Source organism: Lacerta agilis, chromosome 6 (genome assembly GCF_009819535.1).
Source record: "Lacerta agilis isolate rLacAgi1 chromosome 6, rLacAgi1.pri, whole genome shotgun sequence".
In the NCBI taxonomy this organism is placed as follows: Eukaryota; Metazoa; Chordata; class Lepidosauria; order Squamata; family Lacertidae; genus Lacerta; species Lacerta agilis.
The window spans coordinates 124,722-142,530 of record NC_046317.1 but is presented as its reverse complement, the minus strand read 5'-3'; the positions used below and the strand labels follow the sequence as shown (position 1 = coordinate 142,530).

At 46.2% G+C, this 17,809-nt stretch overlaps 1 protein-coding gene across 1 annotated transcript in view; it reads left to right on the top strand.

Moving 5' to 3' along the window:
* The first annotated feature begins 5,356 nt into the window (after window positions 1-5,356).
* Window positions 5,357-17,809, top strand: part of RAMP3 (receptor activity modifying protein 3) — a 57,034-nt gene continuing 44,581 nt past the window's right edge. The window contains exon 1 of the mRNA XM_033151128.1: window positions 5,357-5,875. Within this exon, the coding sequence (XP_033007019.1) occupies window positions 5,824-5,875 (52 nt within the window). The 5' untranslated portion in view covers window positions 5,357-5,823. The remainder of the gene's footprint in view (window positions 5,876-17,809) is intronic.

Below are 17,809 nucleotides of genomic sequence, written 5' to 3'. Positions count from 1 at the left end.
GAACGTGTCCAGAAGTGGGCAACCAAAATGGTCAAAGGCCTGGAAACAATGCATTATGAGGAACGGCTTAGGGAGCTGGGTACGTTTAGCCTGGAGAAGGTTAAGGGGTGATATGATAGCCATGTTCAAATATATAAAAGGATGTCATATAGAGGAGGGAGAAAGGTTGTTTTCTGCTGCTCCAGAGAAGCGGACACGGAGCAATGGATTCAAACTACAAGAAAGAAGATTCCACCTAAACATTAGGAAGAACTTCCTGACAGTGAGAGCTGTTCGGCAGTGGAATTTGCTACCAAGGAGTGTGGTGGAGTCTCCTTCTTTGGAGGTCTTTAAGCGGAGGCTTGACAGCCATCTGTCAGGAATGCTTTGATGGTGTTTGCTGCTTGGCAGGGGGTTGGACTGGATGGCCCTTGGGGTCTCTTCCAACTCGATGATTCTATGATTCTATGACTGTGCAACACTAAAGACCCGACTCCTTCTCTGTAAAGTGCAGTGATCAACTGAATATATATGAAGTGAAACAACATTTTGGTATCCCGGTTCCAAACTGTATATACCAGAGATAAAGGTAAAGGTAAAGGACCTCTGGATGATTAAGTCCCATTGAATTCAACTATGGGGTGCAGTGCTCATCTTGCTTTTCAGGCCGAGGGAGCAGGCATTTGTCCTCAGACAGCTTTTCCAGATTATGCAGCCAGCATGACTAAACCGCTTGTGGTGCAACGGAACACCGTGACAAAAGTCAGGGCGCACAGAAACGCTGTTTACCTTTGCAGAACCAGCACCCTGATCCTGCTAAGCCTGACCCAGGACTGCATCCAGGAGTGCCAACTTGAATAAAATATTGGGGGATCCAGGTAAGCCCTGCCCTGCTTAATTGTCTTGTGAGCAGTGCAGGGGAAGTGCCACCAAATGCATGAAAGAGAGGATAGCCATTACCTATGGCAGAATACCTGGAGAAGCCTAAGGCAGCGTTGGAGCATTGATGACAGGCAACTGTCTTCGTGGTGGTGATATGATCCTCCTGCTGCTTATTTTCAGGAGAAGGGAAAACTGCAAATTGTGCTTTTCAGAGCTCAGATACACATCTTGGCGGGGGGGGGGGGGCCGGGATGGATTATCTTGAAAATAATTATTATTCTGGAAGAGGGGAGGCGGGCTTAGCGTGGCTTTCCCGATCGGGGAAAGGGGCGGCTGCTGGAGACAGAGGGAGGCTCAAGGAGGAGCCGCGTGGGAAGAAGGAGGGATCAGGATCAGCTGCGCGGCTCCCTTTGACGCGGGGGCGGGGGAGAGGGCGGCAGACACCGTGGGGAGGCGAAGTTGAGGCGCGCGGGCTATACAAGGGGGGCGTGAGATAGACAATGATGCTTCTCCCCCCTCCCGCCGGTTCCCGTGGAAAGAAAATGCCCTCTCCCTCCTAGTTCTTTCCCCAATTTTCCAGCTCTAGTCTAGCTGTGTTTACTGGAAAGTAAGCCACTGCCCCACCCCCTCCCGCCCACGGAGCTCTTCGCCTGGTAAAGGGGGAATTGGACATTTCTGGGCGTGCAGACTTCCCGCGTGCGCCAAGGGCCCGGGGGGGGGGGGCTGATGTGGGGGTAATGATTTATTATTATTATTATTATTATTATTATTATTATTATTATTATTATTATTATCATATTGTAATGTTTATACCCCGCCCATCTGATATGTTTAAGTTGAAGAATGACAATGGAAGTGTGTGGTAGATCACTGCCAGTTTTTGATACTCGATAGTAGATCCCAGATTGCTGGCAATTGGACATGCCTGCTTTAGAGCTTCTCTTGGAAGAGATTTTGACAGAGCTACAGATTATGGTGAAAAACCATCACTAAGGGTCAAAACATTGTGTAAGAGCCACATGGTTGCATCACATATAAATATTTATGTTTTAAATATTAGTTATTAACAGGGGTCCCAAGTTGAATAAAATATTGGGGGGGGGAGGTAATCCCTGCCCTGCATAATCAATCACAAAACATGGCACATACACACCACTTGAATGGCAATGCCCATCAATGGGGGGCAGCCCCCTCAAATATTTTATGTGGGGCCCGAAGGGGCTTTGGCCCCTAGGAGTTGGCTCTTATGGTAATAATAAAAACAAGCTTTCTTCCATTGATTTTTTGGGACTGAAGAAACAGTCCCTGTTCACATGTACACTGGGATTTTTTATATTTCATTTTAATTAGACAAAAGGGGGGAAGGAGCAAACACATTTTAATCCTTTAGCACTGGAAAGGGTGATACACCTGAATCCTGAATCCTGTCCTGAATCCTGGTGTACCCGGAGGCGAGTCCTGATAGTGCACATGGTCCCAAGAGCAACACTAGAGCATTGTCATACAGTCCAGGCCCAATACAAACCAAGTCAGAGAAGTCAATCTGTAAGGAGGAGATCCAGTGCTGTCAAGTATCCCGTTTTCCCTGGGATTCTCCCTTATTTTAAGCAGTTTCCCGCTGCTCTCCCTTATTTTTTATTTCCCTTAAATTTCCCGTTTTTAATGGAAGCAGCTCCTCCCCTGCTGGCCAGGGACTGGGTGGGAAGACCTCGCCTACTTGCAGAGAAAAGCCTCAGCCCTCAAAGCAAGTGGGAGCCGTTTCCTGTGCTTACAGGGGGGTGTATTCCTCCCCCTGCATCAGCCCCTATCCGTTGCCGCCGAGCCCCTCAGCTGGCCAATAGGGTTAGCTGGCGGGCGGAGCCTGGCTGCCTTTGAGCAGCTGCTGCTTCCTGTCCTGTTTTGATGGGATCAGACAAGGCTCCATTGCGTGGAGCACATGGCCGCCCTCCTCTTTGCTGGCTGCCCTCCTATTTGCTCCGCTCCAAGCCTGAGGCCGCTTGGAGTTTACATTGATGCTCCGCCCACTTTTGATTCTGGCTCCGCCCCCACTGACATGTGACTGTCCCTGGGATAGGTGAGACTGCTGATCCCTTATTTTCAAATCCGAAACTTGACAGCTATGTCAGGATCACACCTCTGCAAAAGGTCCAGGGTTGGAACACCTGCGGTCAGTCCCAAAGTCACCATCCAGTGGAGTTCCCCAAAGCAGCCAAGTCATCGTCCGTCAAGGAGAAATCTGAGTAGACCCTGAGAGTCTTCTGTCTCTGTGGGGACAGGGGCACCTCTGGTTCTAATATGTTCCTCCTCCCCCTGGCCCCACTAAACTGTCAGCTGTCCCTTCAATGTCATCTGATGTCCCATGAGTACCCCTTAAGTCCCTAGCCTCCCCTTTCCTATCTTCAGCTTGTCCTGAAGTGTATACCAGTTACGGTTATGACCGTTGCCAGGATCCTCCTATTCTGCCAGAGGAGAAGATCTCTCAGTAGAGCCACAGAGTTGGTGGCTATTTAAATTTAATAAACAGATAAATAGGCAATTTGGTGTGAATGGTGGACAACTGATGTTGCATCCAGCACCCTGTTCATTGTCTGGAGGCTCAGAATGGGAAATGTATCACCTGCTTTCCTAATATAACCCTTTCATAACAATGGCAAAAGTCCCTTTCTGCCCATTGCCTGTTTCCTCTGAAACAACCGGCGTAAACTCTGCACTCACCACCAGAGTATAAACCACCAAGAACTTTCAGTCAGGGATGACCTTGCCAGTGAGGGCTCCCTTCTCAAGGAAATTCTCTCTCCAGCAATTCTACCTCTTACTTGCGATCTACAGTAGACTGCCCAGAAGCAAATAATTATCCTTTGTTCTTCTTTCAGGAGCAATGCAATACTGTAGTGTCATATATTTCAAAACTCTCCTAGGGCCAGCCCCCTTGGCAGCTGCTACTCGCCACAGACACCTCAGAGAAGCTGCCCCAAGTCCCATGAGGCCTTGCCAAAGTTTCACAAGATGTCACCAAGCCTGTGGCAAAGTCCCACAGTCTCAGCAACAATTCATGCTGCATGATTGGGTAAGACTTTGGGCAGGAGCAGGTAAGGTATCTCTCCACATGTTCGGCCTCAGTCTTACGCAGGCCCTGCATGCTCTGATGCTCCCAACTGCTAGGTGCTGGCAGCCATGGCTGGGTAGCTGCTGCCATTACTTTTTCTTTTGTTTGAAGTGTGGCAGCTGCTCCATTTCAGAAAAAATAAAATAAAGGGAAAGTGGCACACCAGTGGTTCTCTGCAGCTGCAGCAGGGTGCTGGCCTGGCTACGGGGTGCTCAGCCAAGTGCAGCTGCTTGTGTTGCAGCTCACAGCTGGTGGTGACATGGGGCTCAGGGTGGTGCTCATTCAACCACCCCTGAGACAAGTGTGGTTAGTAGTGTGGCCAGTCAGGGAGTCCAGTTATTAAAATCACAGTTGGAATCCCTTGCCTTTGTTCTCTCCAAATGTCCACTGCAAGGCAGATTCAGTTAAGGAGGACTCTGGCTGACCAGCTTACTGTGTGGTTAATGTTGGGAAATTTGCTGATGTGGGAGCAGTGGACATGGGCACTGCCACCTATGCACAGCCTGTATATTTGTAAATAAGCTCAAACACTGCAAAACAGCACACGCCTCCAGCAATTTATTTGCAGACGAAACTAAATCTGAGTAAGCACTGCCCCCTCTGAAGTGTTCATAGCACAAAAATAGTGGGGAATGTGCATCAATGAAAACATATACAAACCTCACCCAAACTGCAAACATGTACATTTTAAAAAAAGATAAACAACAGCCCTTGTAATGGAAAACCACAGGGAGAGAACAGGGAAATTTGAAGTGCAGTTTTCTGGCAAGATCTCAGCTATCCAAAGAAATCCAAAAATTCTACTAGGGTAGTGCAAGCCCCTTGCAGAAGTCTCTGTATCATGTTCACTGCAGATCTTAAATCCACAGGAAATTGCTTTCCTTGGCACCTCTGATACCTGCCTAAATATTAATCAGTGGACTGAAACTATTTTTTAAAAGGACAGTCCTTTACTCAATATGTGTTGTTCATCAATGTGCTGACAAGCCTTTTTTTAAACAACAACAACAACAACAACAACAACAACAACAACAACCCCTCTATAGTATTTTAAATGCTCCTTGAAGTTGGTTCTTTATTGCCCCTAACAGGTTTGTTGCAAACAGGTGTTAGCATACCAGCTCATCCCACGGTGATGAATCACGATGTTGTCAGAAGACCTCCGCCCTCGTCCTCTGGCAAGCTACATTGAGATAAGTTCATCTCACGCCTGAGATGACAAAGTGGTCGGAGAGCTATCTTGCCCTCCACTTTGCCAGAGAGAGAGAGAGAGAGAGCACCCCTTCACAGGGAAGAGCCACCACCCAGCTCTCTTCTCCTGCTCTCCTTTTCTGGCTGCATGTAGATAGATAGATGGATAGATGGACGGATAGATAGACAGACAGACAGATCTCCGCATCCCGTGAGTGGACATCTCTCCTGGTTGTGCCTGGGAGGTCCGCTTCCAGCTGCACTTTCCTTTCCCCGGAGGATCCTAGAATAGCTGCGACATCCTCATCCTTCCTTCTCCCGCTGAAGCAGCTTGGGGGCTGGGGGAGGAGAAAGCAGCGAGGAAATGGCATTGCGAGCAGACGGTGGGCAGTGGCTCCTGCTGCTGCTGCTGCCATCTCGGTGATGGGAGGAGCAGAAGGGTGGGATTTTGTGCAAGGAAGATCCCCCTTTCCTCGCCCAGCTGCCGCCAACACCAAGTTGCTGCTCGGGACTTGATGTTGTGGAAGGAAGAACAGACTCGCTGTGGGAAAAGGGGCTTGGTAAAAGGAATTTAGGGCTGCTCCAGAACTGCCTCTTGCATCCCCAATGTGTGCTGCTTCTCCCCAAAATTGCGGGCTGCGCTTATTGCTCTTGAAAGATTCAGGATGGAGATTCATGCTTTTTGGCTGGTGCAACATCTCCTCTTTGCGCTGTGGGGTAAGTACATGCCGCTGCTGTTCATTTCAGCCACCATGTCAATGAAAGGAATGCTAGTTCTCTTTTGTAGCCGATTTCATGGTTAATATCCCTCCCCTTCTCCCCGGAATTGCACCGCTTATCCAGGAGTCCTGCTAACAAAGAAAAACAAAGAGTTCGCTAAAGTCTTCCTGTGGCTACTTTAAAATTCCTCTCTGGGAGTGTTCAGATCTTGTTTGAAGAAACAAGGCAATTCCATGGGTGGGGGGGGGGGCATAAGAGCCAACTCCTAGGGATTGAGGTCTCTTCGCTCCCCCATAAAATATTTGAGGGGGCCAGCCCCCCCCCCCGTTGTTGGGCATTGCCATTCAAAGGGTGTGTCTTGTGATCAGTCATGTGGGGCGGGGCTTACCTGCCTCCCCTGTTTTATTTAAGTTGGCACCTCAGCATGGAGGTGAAAAGGAAATGGTTTTCTTACATGCTTGTTGTTGTTTAGTCGTTCAGTCGTGTCCGACTCTTCATGACCCCATGGACCAGAGCACGCCAGGCACGCCTATCCTTCACTGCCTCTCGCAGTTTGGCCAAACTCATGTTAGTAGCTTCGAGAACGCTGTCCAACCATCTCATCCTCTGTCGTCCCCTTCTCCTTGTGCCCTCCATCTTTCCCAACACCAGGGTCTTTTCTAGGGAGTCTTCTCTTCTCATGAGGTGGCCAAAGTACTGGAGCCTCAACTTCAGGATCTGTCCTTCTAGTGAGCACTCAGGGCTAATTTCTTTAAGAATGGATAGGTTTGATCTTCTTGCAGTCATTTTGAGAAATACAATGCACCCCCACTCTTCTCCAGCTTCTTTCTTGAATTGCTTCTGTTGGCAATCTTTCTAGCAGCCTGCATTCTCCAACAGCGGGATGCTTGTAGGCGGACTCACTGCAAAAGCAGAAAGCTGGGATTGGGAAAGGACTCAGGTCTCTAGAACTTTTGCATGTCCTGCCAGGGCTACAGTAGATCAAAGGGCCGTAACTTTAATTGCGCTCCAGTGGAAATTTGGTGCAGTCAATCATATCAACATTCTCACACAGTCCCGTCTCAAAAAAACCCCACCATAAATATTATCTTATTTTTGTTACTTTCCTCTTGCTTTTATCAATCCATTAACACTCAGGGAGGGTCTCTGAATCACTGAAGCTGCAAACATATTGTACCATATATACTTGAGTATAGGTCGACCCGAATATAAGCCAAGGCACCTAATTTTACCACAAAAACAGGAAAAACTTATTGAGTATAAGCCAACAGCGGCAAAGGCGGCAGAGGAGGAGGAATGGGCTGCTCCTTCCTCCTCCTCCTTGGCCAACAACAGCCTCTGCCAGGGACCCTCACTCGAGTATAAGCCAAGGGGGGCTTTTTCAGCATTTAAAAATGTGCTGAAAAAGTCAGCTTATACTCAAGTATATACAGTATATATAAAGAAAAAGTGAAGGCCCACCCCCAGTCAAAACTCACATGCTCCAAAGAAAGTTTTTTCTCCAAATCGAATTATTATCACTCCGTGGCTGATTTATTTAGCAGTTTGTCTTATCTTCTTGGTCCAGAACACACCTGTAGATTAAATCCAAATCAGTCAAAATCTTAAACTACAGAAGAACGTCTACTCATAATGGCTGAGTCGGAAGGTTACCAATAGGCAAAGCGCTTGAACTCAGCACCTCCTGCCTCCTGGATTCCGTTCGGAACTGAGATCCAGGTATCAGGTGAACTGTGAGTGTAGCTCACCCCCCCCAACCCTGGGGGAGCCTTGCAAGGACAATTACCCTCAATCATCCTTGTTTATACTCTGTGAAGTGATCCCCGCAAACGCGGACGTGCCTCCATTATGGCAACACCGGAAGTCACACACTGCAGACATCTTAAGCCTCCCCCCAAAGGACTTTACAATGTGTATCTCATTTAATCTTGTGCCAGGCTTGGGAATTGGTAAAGGGTGTGTGTGTGTGCAAGGCTGCCTAGTTTGGGCCATTTTAAACATTGCAGAAAGACAAACTTAGGTTGGCCCCGTTGTGAACCCTAAGCAGGATGGTGGCACTTATTGCCGCTCCATGACATGGTTTCTGTAATATTTACACATTACATTTAGCTGTGTGTTTTAATATGTCTTGCTTTAAATGCCTCCCCCCCCCCAAACTGTAATGTGGAATGGCTCCTTTGGGTGGAAGCTGAGTCCAAGTTCTGGTTGTTTTATTACATCATCTGGGTTAGCTGAAACATAATTATTCTTATGAATGCTAGCTACTTTTAGATTAAAAACTTGTCCAACTGCCTTCATAATTATTTCTGCATCTATTTTCGTAGGTAAGCTGGTGATTGGTGGTTGTTTTTTACTTGGCTCTCCTAATGAAAGCCAGTAGAAGTGCTTTCTTTGTCTTAATGGCGGGTCATCTCCCTAAGGGTAGGGATTTGCTTACAACTCTTTCCCCTTCCTGCCCCCCCCACTTCCTTTGAAAGCAAACATCTGCTCCACAAGTAAGATAAGTATCTCTTGGGAACCGAGACTGTCCAATCCTGTTTCTTTTTTAAAAAATAAAACCTTCTCTTCTCTTCTCTTCTCTTCTCTTCTCTTCTCTTCTCTTCTCTTCTCTTCTCTTCTCTTCTCTTCTCTCTCCTCCATTATCAATTAGTGAGAGATCTTTGTTTCACCTAAATGCTTCCCATGGGTTGCTCTCTTGCACAACTGATGACTAGAGATGCAGACCTCAACAAAATTAAAAATTAAAAACCACATTTTTCATTATAAATGCTGCAAACACATTTGTGCTGGTTTGGACATATATACAATAATGCTAATATTTCATTGCCATTTCTTTTTAAAACACACACCCAAGAATCATATGCAAATGTGTCCATCCATTGGGGGGGGGGGAATCCAACGTTGACTAGGACTAGTTTAAAAATAATAATTGCAAAGCAGTTGTGCTTGGCCAATTTCTTCCTCACCCTGGGCCATTTAATACACTAAAAATAAATACAAATCTTAGTCGGAAACCTACAACATATGAATGAGACAAATGTGTTTGAAGTATGTGCATCATGCAGGTCTACTCACCAGAGAGACACGATTAGGTGCAGCTCACAGGAAAGTGTGGGATGTGGGTGGCGCTGTGGGTTAAACCACAGAGCCTAGGGCTTGCCAATCAGAAGGTCAGCGGTTTGAAACCCCGCGACAGGGTGAGCTCCTGTTGCTCGGTCCCTGCTCCTGCCAATCTAGCAGTTTGAAAGCACATCAAAGTGCAAGTAGATAAATAGGTACCGCTCCAGTGGGAAGATAAACGGCGTTTCCATGCTCTGCTCTGGTTCACCAGAAGCAGCTTGGTCATGCTGGCCACATGACCCGGAAGCTGGACGCTGGCTCCCTCGGCCAATAAAGCGAGATGAGCGCCGCAACCCCAGAGTCGGACACGACTGGACCTAACAGTCAGGGGTCCCTTTATCTTTACACAGGAAAGTGAACACACAGGAAATCCAAGTTTGTTCCTATGTATTGTGTAGAGTGACACCCCCCACCCCACAAAATTAACCAAGCCACACAACAAACATGTAGGACTGTATTGTTGACAGAGTTTCGTAGAGTTCTCAATCTCCAGCCTCAAAGCAGCATCACACATGTAGGACTGTATTGTTGACAGAGTTTCGTAGAGTTCTCAATCTCCAGCCTCAAAGCAGCATCACACACCTCTCACCTGCGTTCTGATCACCTGTCATTTTGCTTGCCAACGAGTTTAGTGAAAGTGCTGCCTTGAGCAATGAGTGTGTCTGTGGTTGACCCACATCACCTGTGCCAGCCTTTCCCTCCAAATTATTTGGCCATGCTGGCTGGGTCTTATGAGAATTGTAGTCTATTACATCTGGAGGGCACCAGTTTGGGGAAGGTTGCCCTCCCAAAAATAGAAAGTGAGCAAGCCCCCATGCCAAAGCCACTGCACCCTCTATCCACCACTTGGCAGCTGGGGGCCAGTGGGTACTTCTTAGGAGCTGGATTTGGCCCTGGGGTAACAGCTACTGACCCAAACCTTTATAAAGTCCAGATGGATCAAAGTGTGCTCTGAGTACAATTAACAGCACCCAAATACCTGCATGGTAGAGGGAGCTAAAGCCTACAAGGCATTTCTCTCTCTAAAGGACACAAGAGCAGCCTCTCGCTCCCAGAAGGCCATTGATAAATTTCAACAGGCCAAAGTCTCCTTGACCCAAGAGTGGTGTTCTATGAAAACCTGAACTCATTATAAGATTTCCTAAAAGTACATTATGAAGAAGCACTGCTATTGATGCTGAATTAGCTCTCTTCATTTTAGTGTTCTTACTGGAACAGTGAATTCAGTGTCCAATTTGTCAGGGATTTTATGTTTTGAATTGCTTTTAGTGTAGCTTAAACTACACTGCAGCTCAGCAGGCTCAGTGCCAACGACTCCTTTTACTAGACTAAAGTATCCCTGAGCAGATGCAGAGTGCATTTTTCTCACCACTATCCCTCCCAGTTTGATGTCATCTGCAAATGTGATAAGCATCTCCTCAATTCCTTCATCCAAGCCATTTATAAAGACATTGAACAACAATGGGCCCAGGGACCCCACTTGTCACTTTTCCCCAGGATGATAAGGAACCATTAATGAGTACTCTGGGTTTGAACAAAATAAAAAATAAAAAAAATCCTTCCAGTAGCACCTTAGAGACCAACTAAGTTTGTTCTTGGTATGAGCTTTACCTCGTTTAGCCCACATTTTACCAGCTTCCTCACAAAAATATCATGGGAGAGTTTGTCAGAAGCCTTACTGAAATCAAGATACACTGAGTCCACAGCATTCCGCTGATCCACCTAGCTTGTAACTGCCTTGAAAAGAAAAGTGAGATTCGCCTGGCTTGACTTGTTTTCAAGAAACCCATGCTGGGTCTTAGTAATCACAGCATCCTTTCTAAGTGCTCACAGACTTTATTTATCTGTTCTAGGAACTTTCCTGGAATTGATGTAGGGGCCGCAAACTCAGAAGTGAGTGTTCCTGTTTGTGAACGTTTTTTGGAAGCCGAACTTCTGGCGTGGCTTCTGCGGCTTCCGACTGAGTTCAGGAAGCTACCACAGCCAATTGGAAGCTGCGCCTTTCCCCCTGCCTTCACCCAAAAGCAAAGGTCTTCTGTTTCCCCCTTTTGAAGATGGGGACAACATTTGCCCTGGAGATTTGAATACATTTAAACTAGCCTGGTGTTCCTAGGCCACCCCTTTTCCTATCTTGAGCTGCAGCTCTCTCCTTGCTTCATTTATGTTGTTATACCAGGTTGAGCACTGCTTTGCTTTTGGGTGAAGGCAGGGGGAAAGTAGGTGGTGAGCAGCTCTGCTTTCTCTCTGTCACCCAATAGCATTTCTCCATCTTCTCCATTCAAAGGAACCTACTACAGTTTACCTTGGGTTTTGTACAGAATCCATTCCGGAAGTCCGTTCGACTTCTGAAAACATTCAAAAACCAAGGCGCAGCTTCCAATTGGCTGTGGTAGCTTCCTGAACTCAGTCGGAAGCCGCGGAAGCCACGCCAGAAGTTCGGCTTCCAAAAAACGTTCACAAACAGGAACACTCACTTCTGAGTTTGCAGCGTTCAGGAGCCAAAACGTCTGAGTACTAAGGTGTTCAACAACCAAGGTATGGCTGTGCTTGCTTGTTCTTCCTCTTGCTTCAAACATAGCTGAAGAAACCTTTTTTTATGATTGGTTTCAACCTCTTTTGCAAGCCTGAGCTCAATCTGTGCTTTAGCCTGCCTGACCTTTACCCTGCAACTGTTGGCTTCTTGTGCATATTCCTCCTTTGTGATTTCCCCTTCCATTTCTTATATAAAGGTAAAGGGAATCCTGACCATTAGGTCCAGTCACGGACGAATCTGGGGTTGCGGCGCTCATCTTGCTTGGTTTAACCTGTAGTCTTCAAACCCACAGCGCCACCCGCATCCTTTATATATTCTTATATATGCCCTTTTTTAAAATTTCAGCTCATCTGTAAGCTGCTTATACAATTTCCAAGGGTGCCCCTCACTTTTCTTATTTATTGGAATTGTCTACATTTATGCTTTCAATATTATACATTTAAGGAACTCCTATCTATCTTGGGGTACCTTCTCTTTGAATATTTCTGACCATAGGATATCACCCAGTAGCTCTTTAAGATTTTTGAAATCGGCCTCCTTAAAGTCGAGAGTGCATGCTCCCCCCCCAAGTCAGCTTGGAAAGCTTGATGCCCAATGGGAATGCTGTTGGCACCTTCACTTAGGAAAAATAGGTCCAGATATTGGAAGTTCTCCAGGCAAACCAATGTGGGTAAGCTGCAGTGCTTTTTTTACAGTCAGGCAGGGCTCTATTTCTGAGAGAATGGACAAGGAAGTACATCCTAGGCTTGCTTCCCAGCACCAATTTGTCCTGTTAATCCATCTTTTTGTTTCCCCACATTAGCTACTCTTATTTGTGCCAGTCATTTTTTTCACTCCCATAGATTTGTGAGGTCTTCCGTTTACAACATGCATCCTTGCTTTGTGCAGTGCTTTTGTTTCCCCTGTTAACTTCACTTACCTCATTTCCTCTGGTCTTTTCACATCATGTTATGATTGTTCTCCCTATTTTCCCACTTCAGGCTGCTTTGCTCCTAAAGTGGGCAATGAGTAATGGAACAAAAAAGAACCTTCCAAACCAGACAGAAATCTTTTTTATTGTGTTTCTTTTGTTGACATAATTATTTTAGTTTGTGTGCCTCTTAAAAAAGTGATTATTTTTATTTTTAGTGCTTCCATTTCCAGGACTAACCAGGTCTGCAGCACGCATGTATCCAATCGTTAGTGACAAAAATTCAGGGCAACCCATACCACCTATCTTCACTGACCACTTCCTTGCCTGCCCTCCCTCCCTCCTCTTACCTTTGCTGTCTTCATCCTCCTGAAGTGGCCTCCATGAGACACTGCACAAACTAGTGTGGCCTCCAGCAGATCACACCAGGCCATGCGGCTTCAGTAGAGGCTGCATGGCCTAGAGCATCCTCCAGGAAGCTTGTGCCAGGCTGAATTGCATCAGGAGATGCGGTGTGGCCTGGAGTGGCCTCTGGGAAAATTGGGGCATCATGGATTGGTATCAGAAGCCAGGGCAGCTTCTGTAAATTCGGGATGTCCCAATTAAATTGGGACACTTGAGTGCACATGTGGCAAATATTACCTGAAGTATTGTGGCAGCAGTGAATTTATTCACAGACTGACTTTTCAAATATAAGGCATGCGTGTCTGTACAAGTCATCTGTGACACTCCCATTTGTTAACACACAAAAAGAATGGCACTTGGCAATGTGGCTCACTAGCTGCCTTTCTTTTTAAATTTCCTCAAAGACCTATGCCAGGTCATACAGTGGTTGAAATTGTGAATGGAAAAGTTGACCCACTCCTACCAAGATCTCCTTAGGTAGGGTTGCCATATTTCAAATAGTAAAATTCCTGACACCTGCAAAGTTGAGTTTTGTTTTGTTTTTTAAAGGAAACCACCAAAATTGTTTCCACTGCCTTTTCTGTCAGGGTTTCCCCTGACATTTTGGCAATTCAACAAAATTCCCCCAACACTATTTTTACACCAGAAAACCAGGACATGTCAGGAATTTTCCTGACGTATGGCAAACCTTGGGGGACTTAGGCAAGCCATTGTTCTCTCTGCCCCATCCCTCACCTGCTCTACACACAGTGAAGGATAATATGAAGCATCCAGCTCACTGGGTTCTTGTAAAAATTACCCAGGTAATGGATGAATTGTGCTGAATAAAGTGCTATGTTATGCTGGAACTGCCTGCTATCAAGACAAATCACACATGGACAGACAATTCATTTTTTCTTTCCCCTGACTTTGAATTGGAAAAATTGTGTATTTGGTTTCAGTCTGCAAAGTTTCTGAGTAACAAGTTGTTCTGGCTTTCTTTTTCACCTCCCTGATGGTGGGAAAGGGGGCAGTAGGGGAGGAAGGGCTGTGGAGATCTCATGAGTACATCAGATGCATGAGGGGGAAGGGCCATCAGCTCTGTCTCCAACCAGATGTGTCCTGTCCCCAAACTTTTATTTACTTGATTTATTTGTTGGTTTACACATACATGTTCCCAGGTTCCGCCCCTGAGAATATCTTCTCATTGTTTCCAACCCTCAGCTTGCTTTCTCCTTTCCACCTCCCATTCAATGACCCTGCTCCATTCATCAGCCTCTCTCTGGCTGTCCAATCTCCACATCTTATTGCAGGGGATGATAAGAAGTGTAAGGGGACGTGGGTGGCACTGTGGTCTAAACCACTGAGCCTCTTGGTTTGCTGATCAGCAGGTCGGTGGTTCAAATCTGCTTGACAGGGTGAGCTTCCATTGTTTCCCCTCAGCTCCTGCCAACCTAGCAGTTCGAAAGCACATCAGTGTAAGTAGATAAATAAGTACTGTAGCAGTGGGAAGGTAAATGGTGTTTCTGTGCGCTCTGGCTTCTGTCACAGTCCTCTGTGCTCCAGTAGCGGTTTAGACCTGCTGACCACAGCAGAGATGAGCACCACACCCCGTAATTGCCATTGACCAGACATGACCGTACGGGGTCCTTTACCTTTTACTTTTTACCTTAGCTTAGTTTTCCACATCAAGCCAAGGTTAAAAGGCTGTGGTGGTCCCCAATGAAGAAACAATTCTGGGTGCACTGAAAGGGTGACCTTGTTCCAGAAAGGGCAGGGCTGTAGCCCCTTTGGCAACTCTAAGTTGGGCCACAGTTTGTGTGCATAGGACCCCCTGCTCCTGACTGCCAAGATTTAGAGGTGGTGTGGTTAACCTGTGTGGCCCTCCTCATATTGTTGGACTACAACTCCTATCATCCCTGGGTCATGTCTAGGGCTCTGACTCCTTGTTCTCAGGTCATGGATTCAGAAGACATGTCAGACTTGGAGGAGAATGTGCCCTCTCAGCCAGTTTGACATGCCTGCCTCCTCAGGAATCCCAGCACTAGAGGAGCCCATGATGGCAGCCCTTGTGCAGTCAGAAGTAGTTCATGGACTTCTGCTTCCTCTGCTCCACAGGGGTCAGTGGCTCTGAAACAGGCTGGATCACCTTAAGAAAAGAAGCTTGACTCATCAGAATTGGGGCTAGCTGCTCAAAGGAAGCTGTCAACCTATTTAAGAGGCTCATCCACACTTCGGATGTGTCTGCCTGTGTTGCCTGTCAGCACAATTTTACTTGCTTAAAATTGTTCTACAGTGGTACCTCGGGTTAAGAACTTAATTCGTTCTGGAGGTCCGTTCTTAACCTGAAACTGTTCTTAGCCTGAGGTACCACTTTAGCTAATGGGGCCTCCCGCTGCCTCATCAACGTGATTTCTGTTCTCATCCTGAAGCAAAGTTCTTAACCTGAGGTACTATTTCTGGGTTAGCAGAGTCTGTAACCTGAAGCGTCTGTAACCCGAGGTACCACTGTACTCCTTTGGCTTCAGCTTTCTGTAAGGAGCATCTGCTTCAGTTTCCATACCTATCTAGGGGGGAATGTTAAATGCTCTCGTGGAGCAGTGTCAATTAAAGAGACATCTGACAGGTTAATTCAGATGGCTATTGTTAAAATTAGCAGTTTAATTAAGAAGCTTGAACTTTATTATGATCATTTAGCAAGTAGATTGCTACTGAAATTTCCAGCACTTGTTACTACATTTTAATCTTTAGCGATACTTAATTCAGTTGATTTTAATGGAATCAATTTACATTGGAATATTTGGACAGAACTGCTTTGGGAAATCATACCTAAGGCTGAGGAAATAACGTTGCTTCCCCCTTTTTAACATTCTGGTCAACTCTGGGACTCATTATGGTGTCACAAGCTCCAAGTGGAATATTTCTAACAGATCTGAAGGTCTTGGTGCTGATTATTACCTGATTTTATTAAGCAGGTAAGAAAAGTGTTTCCCTTCAGGCTCTTCCTGTACTACCTTGCTGCCACCCAACCAGGGGAAAGTGTTTCCTAGCGACCTGGACGCATCATGCCAAATCAAATTACAAGATCTGTGGCTTTTGTCATACAGTTACAGCTAAATATTTCTGGCAGGTAGAAGTGCCCTTTCCTTATGGGAAGCTGGAAGGGCTGTAGCTCCTCTGCTTCGCATGCTTAGAAACCTTTGGATCCACGCAGACATCTCCAAGCAGTGCTGGGGGAAATGGTCACCTGCAGTGCTGGAGAGATGCTGCCCCTCAGCGCAGACCATACTGAGCTAGGCAGACAACAGCTTCCTAAATTTATATTTATCATATCTTATTTGAAGGCGGAGAGGGTGAGGGCAAGATGTTTTTAAAAAACAAAGTTTCAGATAATATATTGGACCCATTCACACACAACAGTAAATATTTGGCTTTATCTCTTATGGTTGGGATCTCATAATTTATTTCACTCAAGCAAACTGCAGTTGGGAAGCCAAGAACAAACATTGGCTTACCTTGTGGCTTGTTAGGAGCAAAACAAATCACTGAATTGGGTTTGGATATAATGTTAAGCCAGGAATCATTGTTTATTGCTCCCACCTGCACTTCAGCAAGAGCAAAGAGGGAGCCACGTGTGTGTTAGTGGCACACCATTAAGCATAGAAACAGTTGGGAATCCTTCAGGCAAGCAGATTCTGAGTCACGCTTGAGATTCTGAGAGGGACGGGGTGGATGGCGCAGAGTGTATGGGCACAAGCAGGTCCAGTTGTGGAGGAAAATGCTGACTGGATACAGGACTGTCAGGTCCCTGGAGGGAGACTATTTATTGCAAAAGAGTCTCAGTACCAGCTAAGGTCTTAAATCCCTCCTCATCTGACTTCCCCTCTGTTATGTACTGAGCCTGAATCCTAGAACAATAGGCAGGTAGGATCCTAGAATGCAACAACCTGATTGGCCGGCAGGAGCACCCAAAAGTAGTATATTTCACCCTCCCAGGACCCACCACCTTGCTGCAGAGGGAAGTCTTAAAAGGGGCATACTCAGGCCTGGGTAGGTATAGCCAAGGCAGGGCGGGGGAAGAGCTCCCCCCCCATCAAGTAAGTAAATAAAAATACTTAACTAAAATTAACTAAAAGTAGAAATTGTAGAAAGATTTTGACAGATTTTTCTGAGCACTTGGATGTGGGGAGCGCCAAGCTGGCAGTGCTCTTGGCTCTCGATGGTGGGTGATGGCACCATTGCTGGGATTTGGCTGGCCCTCTGCCCCAAGGCTGCTGCACATGTGGTACCCAATGCCTGAAGGGGGCCTAATGATTTGGAGGCAGGCCAAGTTGTGAGAGTCACATGAGCAGAACTCCCTGACCTGGACCTTGTTCAGAGTAGGAATCAAGGAGATCTCTACACCAAGAAAGAGTTCCAAAGTAAACTGTCTTTAGACTTGTTAGCAAAAACAGTTGTAAATTCAAACCAACACATTACTGTTAAACAACTAGGAATGCAGTTCAGCTTTTTTTAGGTTCTTGCTTGTTAATTCATGCAAGTCCTTCTATCTGCTTGCTCACTATGTGAAAATTCACTAATCCAAAGATAAAGAATCATGCCCAGACTTCACTATACACTTTGCACAATCAGATATCCAAACAGCTAAAGTTTGCCCCCTTCCTTCCTTCCTTGAGCTTTGCTGGTTCGCAGCAGCCATTTTAGGGCAGAAACCATTTTAGGGCTAGGAGAGAGATCCGACAAACCAGCTTTTCCTTTATCTCTCTTTTGCTGGTTGGCTGCAGCTATTTCAGGAAGAAACCATGGAGGGAGGCAGGGGAGAGATTGGACAAATCATGGATTAGAAATGTTCCCATAGGAATCATAGAAATAGTTGGCTCTTTGTGTGAATGCTCGACTAATAAACAATTTCCAAGGAACGCATTGTGTTAGCGTAGTGGGACCATGTGCAGAGTCCAAGTACTATTCTCCCTCTGGTCCCAGA